The sequence below is a fragment of the Antrostomus carolinensis genome, unplaced genomic scaffold (assembly GCF_000700745.2).
Source record: "Antrostomus carolinensis isolate BGI_N321 unplaced genomic scaffold, ASM70074v2 scaffold11602, whole genome shotgun sequence".
Taxonomy (NCBI): domain Eukaryota; kingdom Metazoa; phylum Chordata; class Aves; order Caprimulgiformes; family Caprimulgidae; genus Antrostomus; species Antrostomus carolinensis.
Window position 1 is genome coordinate 13083 of NW_010297669.1, and position 11238 is coordinate 24320.

Genomic DNA, 11238 nt, shown 5'->3' on the forward strand with positions numbered 1-11238 from the left:
CCTACGGCCGAAAACAACGGGCAGGTTCGCTTCAAAGCAGTGGCTTCAGCAGCCTGGGAACCCCTCTGGCACCTTTGAATTAGCTGAGCTGCAGAGCCACCCTTCTCACAGCCTTTAAATGAAGAAGAACAAATCATCTCTGTGGCACATGGAGCCACTTCAGTAATCCACAGCATCTCACATTTTGAGTAAACTGTTGAGGCTGGGAGGGGAGAGGGCCCGCAACAGGACACATTTCTTGTGAAGCCTCCCATGGAGGGAGAGGTCAGGGAATCACACAGGATCACAGAATGGCAGGGGTTGGCAGAGACCTCTGGAGATCATCTAGTCTAACCCCTCTACCAAAGCAGATACATCTGGAGCAGGTTGCACAGGATGACATCCAGGCGGGTTTTGAGTATCACTAGAGGAGACTCCACAACCTCCCTGGGCAGCCTGTCCCAGTGCTCTGGCACCCTCACAGTAAAGAAGTTTTTCCTCATGTTTAAGCAGAACTTCCTGTGTTCCAGCTTGTGCCTTTTGCCCCTTGTCCTGTCTCTGAGCAACACTGACAAGAGTCTGGCCCCATCCTCTTGGCACCTGCCCTTTAAGTATTTACAAGCATTGGTAAGATCTCCTCTCAGCCTTTTCTTCTCCAGGCTAAACAGACGCAGGTCTCTCAGTCTTTCCTCATACAAAAGATGCTCCAGTCTCCTTATCATCTTTGTAGCCCTCCACTGGACTCTCTCCAGTAGTTCCTGGTCTTTCTTGAACAGAGGAGCCCAGAACTGGACACAGTACTGCAGATGTGGCCTCACTAGGGCAGAGTAGAGAGGGAGAATAACTTCCCTTGACCTACTGGCCACGTTCTTCTTACTGCACCCCAGGATACCATTGGCCATGAGGGCACATTGCTGGCTCATGGTTAACCTGCTGTCCACCAGGACTCCCAGGTCCTTCTCCACAGAGAAGATTTGCTCTAAAAACTCTTGTGGAGGAGAAGGCTCTGCATGACCACACTCAGCACCCTCCACCATTCCCAACCCAAACATACAACCTGATCAACGTGGGGAACATCTACCCTTAGACCTGCAGAGCTGCTGCAGGCCCCGTCCTTCATGGGACTGGTGCCCAGCACAGAGCTTCTTCCTGCCTGCTGGTGCAAAGCCGTGTCCCCACAGGGACAGCACGTGTGTTCCCCTCACTCTGGCCATGCGGCACCTTTTAGCAGCCCGTGTGGCTCAGAGGTGCTGGGCTGCTTGTGGCCACTGGGCCTGTCCCTGGCTGACCAGCAGCGTTTCAGCTTGTTCTTCTCGGTCAGGCCTCGCTGTTGCTGACAAGACAGCCGTGATGCTGTCTCTGAAATAGCGCTGGAAGCCTGAGATAAACATGCAGCTGTTTTGCCTAATGCCAAGATTTCTCCTGGTTCTCAAATTTTAAATCCAAACAAGTATCTTTTTCTCACCGTGGTAGAAGTTTAATATTCAGTATGTTGCGCCTTTAGTACCTCTCAGCTTTGGTGGCTGGCACAAAACACCTTTCCAGACTTGCTGGAGTATTTTGTTATCCTGATTTTTCAGAATGTGCTTTTGAAAGTGAAGCTGAGGGACGAGCTAAGGAGGTGAGGGGTAACAGATATCGTAAGGCAGGTAGTCCTGCTTTTAATGTAGCTGTTTCTAATATCTTCTTTTCAACATGCAGCTTTTCCTGACTTATATTTCAGTACGCTTAGTCAATAAGTAGATGTAAATAAACCAGAGAAAACCAGAGGCTGAGAAGGTCTAGCATACACCTTCATCTCTAGCACTTTGGAGACTTGCCAGCTGACTCTAACAAACTACCACAGCACATGAAACAGTTTGTGCCCAGCCTGAAGCAGGGATCCGATGGATGCAGTTTAACTCTCCACAACTGAGCATTGTCCCCCTCCACCCAGTTATGGGCCAGAAGATGCCTGTGGGAGTCACAGGAGCCTTTGCTAAATATCCAAACCTCTGCAGGACCCAGCGGTGGGATGCTTCCTCCTTCTCCTGGAGTCAGCCTCCCCTCTAGGCATACCCAAACCTCCCTTGCTGGGTATGATTTCTCACAGGAGCTCATCAAAGTGCCCCTGAGCTCTTGCCATCGGTGTTTCCCAACGCTCCCCTGGCCGCCCGCCTGCACCCCTCACCACCCCGGTGCAGGGAGCAGGTCCCTGCTCCCCAGGGCTGCCCGGGCTGGGGCTGCCGGTGCCACTGTTGTCACTCACCTCGGACACATACGCCGCTGGGTTCGCTGCTGCCGCTTCCCTCCCGGCCTGCCAGAGATCCATCCTTTCAGGGACCTTCTTTGCTTTCTCCTCTAATGGGAAGCGCAGCAGCTGTTACTGCTAATGCCCACCACCTACGGCAGCTCTCCGCCACTGCCCAAATCCTGCCTTAATCATATTAGTTTTCCTCTTCACATCCCACCCACTTTTTCTTTTTTTTTTTTTTTTTTTTCCTTAATCCCCAAGCTTCTGCAATGAAAACAAAGGCAACTAGCAGGGGGGGCAGCAGCAAGCCGTGGGGTTTGTGTAGGACACCCTGGGACTCCTTTGCAGAGGTGCAGGGGGATGGGATTCTTGCTTGCCCCATAACTCTCCCTCCCCACACTCACCCCCACCCCCTCCATGCTGAAGCTTTGCAAAGCAAAGCCACGTCAGCTCCCTCTACTCCATGACCCCCGAGCCGTGTGCCCTGTCTCTCGCACTTACATGGGAGTTATTTTGGCAATAAAAGCAGAATTTTGTTAGAAAGGCCAGGAAGAGCCATCAACACCCCACAAACCCACCAGAGCTGGCACAGGGGACTAAATACCTAATTTGCGTGACTGTCCCTCAGCACATAAGCTGGATTTAAGTCCAGGCTGTCACCCCTGCTCCTTGCCTGAGCCACAGTGCAGCCGTGCCTGGCTGAGGAGCTGATCCTGTTCCTGGCCTTCCCAGCTCCTCCTCGGATCCACCTCATTGCTGCAGACTGCTCTGGTGATGGGGACTCTTGGCAAACCCTGGTCACTGTCACCAGGCATAGCCCGCTCCCTACCAGCAGCTTCTTGTTCACAATGGATGGAAATTAGGGTCCAATTTCTTGTCACCATTACAGCTGCCATCAGAAGATGCTGAACAGCTGAACATACTGGTGGCAGCTTGCAGCCCTGAGTAGGGCTAGAGGAACAGAGTAACAGCCCCATCGTCTGTCTGGCTTTTCTTCAGCCACCAAACTCTTTTAAGAGGCAGCGTGAGATGTCCCAGGGCCACCAGGAGGGGGGCTGGTCCTGTGGTGCAGGAAAGCTATTAAAGACAGAGGGACAAAAGGGCATTTGGTGGCCTTTAGTCCTCCTCCTCCTCAGATAAATGTGGCTGAGGGCTGAATGAGTTCATGTGGGTGCTTAGGCCACTCTCCCTGCAGGACACCACAAAGTTCTGTCCTGTCCCATGACTAAAGGAGCTGCACCAACACATAGGTGACACCACCATATTTTGTTTCTGCAACTCCAGCAGTGCCTGTATTTGATCTTGCTTGGAGCCTGACCAGTGCGGGAGTCTGTCTGGAGCAGGAACCATAGTGACCTCTGCCTGGGGTGCCCCCCGAAAGCTGGAGGCAGGCTTGGAGATGCCCCACTTATTAGTGCTGTTGCCAGCAGCCTGCCTGGCTCTACAGCCTGTCCTTAGAAGTGAAACAAGATGCTGGGCTGGTGCTGAGGTACTGCCACTAACAGCCCAGCTCTCATCTGTTTAACCAGTTTGCAAGTATGGGAACTGGTGGTACCAGGCTCTCAACAGCCTGCTCTCCTCTGCATTTGAAAGAGGCCTTATAGTCACTGAATTTCAGGATATAATGCAAGTCTTGGAGTTTTCTTTCCTTTCGTCAGTGGAAGCAGAGAGTAGTTCAGGGGAAGGGATGAAGAGTTTGCATTAGTGCTTCTATTCCAATTTGTAAATGCCCGTTCTTGATATGCAAAAGAGAGTACCTTTATGCTATATTAATGACTAACCCTTCCTGAAGCTAGCTGCTCTCTTATGGCTTTTCCTTACTAACTTATTCCTATGCTAAACTATCCCTTGCTTGCAATTCCAGCATAATAAAGCAGCAGCTCCAGACCTCTGACAGTCTGCCAGGGAAACACCAAACACGTCACAGCCATTCTGGCACAGTGGCCAGGTCTGAAAACAGCTCCAGGTAAGTGTAGGTCTTTGCATTCCAGCGTGATGTTACAGTATTACGTGGTCTTCTTCAGCTGCACGTCACGCGTTGGGCACACATTTTCATTATGCCATCTCCTGAGACGACCATTCCCCCACTGGCTTCCACCTGAAAAAGGGAGAAAAGCAGCAGAGTGCAGACCCTGAACAGCAGTGTCAGGTACTCCCTGGAGCTCTGTGCAAAGCTATGGGGAGAAGGGAGAAGAGCTTCAAATGAGACCCAGGCCCAAGCCATCTGTAACAGCAGAGGATGTACCACATTGCTGCACTGGCTCTGCTGGCTCCCCAGGCTGGTGGCAGTCTCGGGGAGGGCAGGATGTGCTGCTGGGGGGTTGCTTTATGCAGGTTTAGCAGCACCAGTCAGTAGAGCTGCAGGGTGCTGCCTGGACGCAGCATTAATTGCTGGGCTGATCTGAAATACAGCCTTACACAGAGTTCATCCTTGCTGCATGCTCTCAAGCAGAGGAACTCGGGGCCTTCAAAGCCGCACTCAAACCAAATGTCACAACCGTCTCCTCTTCAGAGATGAAAAAAAGCCTGTCACAGTCATTACCGTGACACATGCCCCTTCCAGCAGCCTCCAACTGCACGTTCGAATGCCACGTGACAGGCAGATGTTTCCCATAAGAAATACAGACCTCTCCATAGCCTCTGGTTGCATCACCCATCAGGACAGCATTGCCTCAGCCTCCTCTGGCCAGAGCTTTGACCTGCTGGAGTCACTTGAGCTCAGCCAGGCTCTGCGTAGCACTCTGACGATGGGGCCCAGACAGATGTGAGAAGACCACGTGGCACTGCTGCCACTAGAGAGAGGTTTGCCTCTTTCCTGTCATGAATTTCTTTGTTAGTAGGAAGCCGGCAAGGAGAAGGGGGCATAAGACAACTTACACCCTGCCTATTGTTTTCTCAGCAGCATTTGTGTAGTGGATTTCTAGAAGAAAATAAAACACAGTCGGGATTTTAAAATAGCACTGGGGAAAACTGTGCATGCTCTGTAATGGCTTGATAATTAAGATAGACTATAAACAATATAACTTGAAATTTCACTGATGAAGTGCACAGAAGGATTATAAACCCAATAACATCTCAGGCTCTTTGATGCAGAAACTTTCTCCTTCTTGCAGATTGCTTCTACATCTCCACATGTCAGGGCACAACAGGGACAGCAGATGTGGAGCAGTTGCAGTGGAGATCAGTATGTAATATGGGCATGGATGTCAGCAACCCAGAGCTGATACTCAAGAGCAAGTTGGTTGCTTCATTGATAGGTTGAGAAATGCTTTGCTACTGCAAGATAATAAGGGTTATAACGAGTTAAAAGTCCTTTCTGCTCAGCTAGCGGCTACCTGAGTCCTGTGAGCAAAGTTGAAAGGGGGTTAAAGAAGAGTGGGCAGGTTGAGCAAGTAGAGAGCTTGAAAGTGGCAACAGTTAGTCAAGTCCGGATCACAAGGAACTGTTCATTAAACCAGCAAAGCTGGCAGCACCATCTTATTTAAGAAAACTTCAGGTCATCTTTAAAATAAAAAACAGTGGCCAACTGCGAGAAAAGCGGTTAAAAACCCACAGTAGGAGAGTGGTAAAAACCTGTGGTAGTCCCAGGGGGAGAATGGAGAAACAATGCTACAAACTGGCATCTCAGACTCAACCTGAACATGTTTGTGACTCTCTGTTTGGGGAGACTGGGGAAAAGCGGATGCTTCTCTGATGTGTAGTTGGGCAGAAGGTTGGCAGAAGTACTGGTGGCAGGTCCTTCCATTTCTGTCCAGTTGAGTAGTCTTGCTATTCCTCTATCACACTTACTGAAGTGTGACAGTGGATTCAAATGTTACTGCTGGGAATGAACTGACACAGACACAAGTGTGGAACATATAATGTGGGCCTCCTTCCCTTACAAATTCAGCCTAAAAAAACCCAACACAACCCTTCATTTTATTTGGTAACTACTGCAACCTGGGCAGTTCTTCTGCACTAGAGGAGGGGGTTGAGGGGAGAGAAAGTGAGAGAGAGAGATGGTGCAGGGCTCTTTCTGGATCTCAGTAAGAAAAGCCCAGCAACAAACAGCTTAACGACTGCTTTAATAAGACAGAATAAGATGTGGAATACAGACAGCAAGTAAATCCTTCAGACGCTGAGCACCCCACATTCATGTAGCATCAGACAGAGCTTAGATGGATTTTTCCCATGGTGTGCTGTGCAGAGCAGATGCAACCCCGTCCAGAGAGGGCAGCTCTCCTTTTTTTATCACTTGAGCTATTTTATAATTCCCTTAACAAGAAAACAACTCTCTTTCTAAAGGATGGCCTCATGAGAACTTGTTGCTGCTCTGTCAGATAAAGGCAAGGCCAGGCAGGTGGTGCAATCGCGGTATCGAGTGGGAGCTGCCTGCAAGCTCTGCTGTTAGGATGAGCTGGTGGAGGTGTCCTGTGGCCAAAGGGTCCATGCAACTCAATGGAAACCTGAAAGCCACTCTAGGTGTGCAGCCCAGCCCAGCTCGAAGCTGCTGTGTGGATCACTGACTCCTAAACATTCCAGGGTCCCTTGGTCAGGATCAATGCAGCAGCTCAGGAAAAGCCTCCTCCGGTCCAATTTCTCAGCCTTGGAGAACAGTTTGGCACAGGAGCCTGAGACGCTGAAACTGCTGGCTCCACAGTCTGTTTGCTTTCAAAACCAACATGGGGCTGAAGCTGGCCACAGTCATGGGTTGGCGTATGAAAGATCAGGCATTGCTTTGGTACCATCAGTCAAATGTTCAAGGGCTGTCACTTTGCAAACACTTCCAGGCTTCCTTGACTACCCTGAACAATGCAGCCAGAACCTGCAGCTCTGGGGCACAGCTGGTTTTTGGAGTTGGGTTTTAGGACTTAATGTGCAAGTCACACCCAGAAGGGCTCTGGGTAGCTGTTTCATCATTGTAACATAATGAAAAAGATAGAAAGAACTCAAATAAAAAATGTTTGGAGTGGTTTTGTTAGATTCCCTTTGAACAAGGAACCAGGTGGCAACAAACTGTAACACTGAGTGGTCACCAGTGTATACCTTTAAAGCAAATCTTTCCTAGCATGCTCTGCTCCCTTTACATAGGGCCACACCAGGGTATTGCAGGCTTTATTAGTAACCTGGCTTCTGGCTGTTTCACCATGTGGTGAGTACTTACCTCCTTCTTCCAGACTTACTTTCCCTAGTTTCCACAGGATATGCTGTGTTGCTGCTCACAGACAGCTTTTTGTGTAAGGAGATGTGTCTTAGTTTGGCTTTTCAAGTGCAAGAAACTTACACTGGATATGGGAGTGTAGTAAATCTGGAGTTACTGCTCTTCCTAGAGCCTGTCTGTGAACTGAATGTGTGGAATGGGGATGAGGTAGTGGTTAAATGGCTTTGGTTTCAAGAAGTGATCTCATTGCATAAAAGTCTTATCTATCTATGTGAATGCAGCTTTAGTCTTTGAAATGCAATTATTTTTTGGTTTTTGTTTTGGATTACTTAATTTTGGATGCATTCTTCTAAGACAAAATGATAGACAAGCCCTTGTAAGTTGCTCAAGGAATGTTTCATTGTCAGTCCTGATCTACATAAGCTTGATCCACAAGTAAAACTGTTTTATGCACAGGTACTGGGGCAAGAGCATTAGGGTATGGTAAATGGGGTAACACGAAGGACATGAGCATCAGTTTCTAATACAGTCTTTTGTGTGTGAAGATGTATTCTGCTTGTAAGAGTGTATTTGTATCTCCCAATGAGATAAAGACCTTATAAATTAGGTTAAGTAACTTTTAAGCATCAAGAGTTTGTGAAATACACCATTCTAATTTGATGTTTAGATACATATATAATGGGATGGCTTACCTGAAAACTTAAACTTTGGATAGTGTTCAATGTGCTGTTCTGAAAGCTGTCTGGCCAGCATCTGATACATACTTGCAACTGGTATGTTGTCCTAGAGAATATAGTAATGTAAAATAAATCCAAAATGAATGTTTTATCCATCTCAAAACAGACTACATCCAAACGCTTGACTGCCTAACTGAAGTCAAGCATAAATGTTCACCTGATTTAAACACAGGGACTGAAAATTGAATATCTTGCAAAATGTACATAAGTGGTTGTAGAAATTAAGTGGCTAATTTCTTCAGCTACTTTTGAAATTTGAGTATGAATTACAAGAGCTCATCTTTTAATGCAAACTTTCCTATCTACCTCACATAGTAAACAGTGATTTCATGATCCAGAATGCATTAAAAAAAAACCCTCAGCATGTGCACTAAACAGTAGTAAGTAACCAAGCTCAGAGTTTAGTATGCCATTAGATCATCTGAAGCCGCAGATCACAATAGAGAAATGTTCTATAACTAGACCCGTAGGAACAGAACTGCAGTTAAAAAGTCAGCGATGCAAACTCTTGAGAATAAATCCAAATCAGTGCAAAATGTGTTCCTGTAGGTGGAGGAGGGGAGAAAGGTGGAGAAGGAAGTGGGGGCGGGAGAAACTAACTCCATATTAAACTTTTAAAAAAGTAAACCCAAAACCCAGGTAGTCCCCAGGAATGAAAGCACACAGTAACCTGCCAGCTGCATATAGATGACAAAACCAGTGAGAAACTGCTTGCTCCACTTGAAGGTATGCTTTCCTTTTTTGAAAAGAAGTCACAAGAGGAGCAAGTTGGTGATCTGTACTTATATCCTGGACCCTTTTCAACCCTTGTTAGAAAATGATAAATTATTGAAGCATATTATAAAGTAGCATCTCTATTTGTGTGCTCTGTAGCTTCTGAAGTGCTTAACATGAAAAGGTTAAGTACTGGTTTGCAAAAAAATTTAGAATTATTCCTTAATCTTAAAATAAATAAATAAAAGGAAATTTAAAAAATTGCGACCCATGTTCCCTTGGATAACTGAAATGTTACTATTCCCTGCTTGCATTAGAGCTACTGGCAATTGGAAAGCATTACATTCATACTATTGTTTTGTGTTCATCCATCCATTTTTGTTCCTGGAGGCACTAGAAACTGCCCAAAGCATAAAGCAGGGTTTCATAAAACTCACTTTAAAAAATTGGGTAAATAACCTCACCATGAGGTACATTACCCTAACTTATAACTTTGTCCTGAGCATCAAGAAAACATTCTGAGTACCTGGATGTTAAGTGCAGCAACACTAAGAAATATCTGAATGTTCAGGTTTGGTTTTTTTTTTCTTGGCTGACTGTGTGTAAAAGGAGAAAAGGTATTTTATGAATTGGTATAAGTGTCCATGTAAAACTGAGCTGGATTTACTCATTGACTTTGATTATCTGGGAGCATTGTTGCAAAATATAAACAAACAAGTTCTGACTCTGTTGCCTGCACAGAGGATCCCCCTCCCTGATGCATACCTCATACTATAAGCTTAATGTATTTGTTCTCATTTCTGGCTAGCACATAAAGAAAGAGAATATATAGATGGTACTAGATTGGGGGTGGGGAATGGATGGGAGAAAGAGTGAACTGTCTGAAGAGGATACATGTTTACAAAAGCTTTTAGATTCCTAGTCTGTTTTCGGGAGCAGCTTTAGATATTAGTTAAAATTGCTTTTTATTGAAGAAGTCCATTATGTTTGGTAGAGATGCAGGGAAAAAAGGTACCTGCAAGCTGAGGTAGGGTAGGGGGTACAGAGGCAGGAGGTGAAGCAGCTACTAGCTGTGTTGATACCAACTGAGAGCTTTTCACCTGTGACTGACTTCCTCAGCTGGCACAGAGCTTTCTTTTCACCCTTAGGGCTTTTCTGTTTGATTCAATTCTTTCCCCACCCCTAACTGTTGAAGTGTCACTGTTACATGCCCCAATTCAATCCACAATTCAATATTTTTTGGACAGATGAACTTTTTACCTGATGACTCTTATGAGGTTGGCATTTAAAGCTGACCCTGTATTTTCCAAAGGGACAGGTCATTGTCACTAAAACATCAGCATTTCCCTTCCCAACATCAATTAAACTATTCTTTTGCCATCAATACCAGGCTGTGATTTGCAATTACTCCATGCCTGCTTACCTTCCAATCAGTATTTCTGTAACCATTAGCATAATTAAATGAGCTGTTGCTTTTAATTAGTCTTGCAGCACTATTACATGTTTCTCTTTTATTTTTTTTTCTGTACAGTAGAACAAAGAAATGCTTTGAAACAAAACCATTCAGGAAGTTTACACCTGTTTACATTTATTTAAAAAAATATTTAAACACTTGTGTATTTAACCTGTGGATTATTAACTAGAAATCAAATAGGGCTCATCACTTTGAAGAGGTTCACAAGTACAAAACAGCCTCCTTCTGGCATCTTCACATCCTCCTCTTCTGTGTGCTTATGTACAATACTGTGAAAAGGAGAAAGCAGCACATGTAAGAGAGCCCTGGTAAATAAGGCAGAAACCTGTTTATTTAAAACATCTTATTTCCATGGCTTGTAAAACAACAGCGCAACAAATCCCATTCAGCATGAACAAAGTCAGGAAACTTTTAAGTCCAGGTTTTGAGAAATGCTATCAAATTTACACATTATGTATTACTTTGGAATGGTATTTATTACATTCATAGCCAAACTACCCTGCAGCAGATGCAGGCTGAACAGAGGGAGAGTAAAGCCAGCTTCCCTGCAGCATTACTGACGGGAGCATGAGAGTTTCTAAGCAGCAGAATTATGGGTGTCAGACACTAATGCTATGATCTCTCAACAAAAGCTGGAAATCCCAAGCACTTAAGGCAAAGCTAATGATTACCCATGAAGCAGCAGACACCTTCCACCTGCTTGGCTGGTGATAGCCCTGGAACAGATCCATGCACAATATGAAACTGCATTGTGCTCCTAAACCTGGGATGTCTTAAGTTGTCTGCTCAGACTGTTCTTCAGCCTCCTGCCTCTCATCCATTTGTTTTAACTTTTATAACAGCTTCTTCTTTCCATAATTGATGCTCCAGCTGCAATGTCACTGCACTCCTTAGTATAATAATCTAAATTCCTTGCAAAAAGCATTTGGCCTCATTCAAGATTATTTCTCCTCCCAAAACA

The 11238-nt window shown here is 45.8% G+C and overlaps 1 protein-coding gene across 1 annotated transcript in view; it reads right to left on the reverse strand.

Moving 5' to 3' along the window:
• Positions 1-10511: 10511 nt before the first annotated feature.
• LSM6 (LSM6 homolog, U6 small nuclear RNA and mRNA degradation associated) overlaps positions 10512-11238 on the reverse strand; it is a gene marked incomplete at its 5' end in the record, with an annotated part of 1670 nt that continues 943 nt past the window's right edge. Inside the window, one exon of the mRNA XM_010162223.1 lies at positions 10512-10546. Within this exon, the coding sequence (XP_010160525.1) occupies positions 10512-10546 (35 nt within the window). The remainder of the gene's footprint in view (positions 10547-11238) is intronic.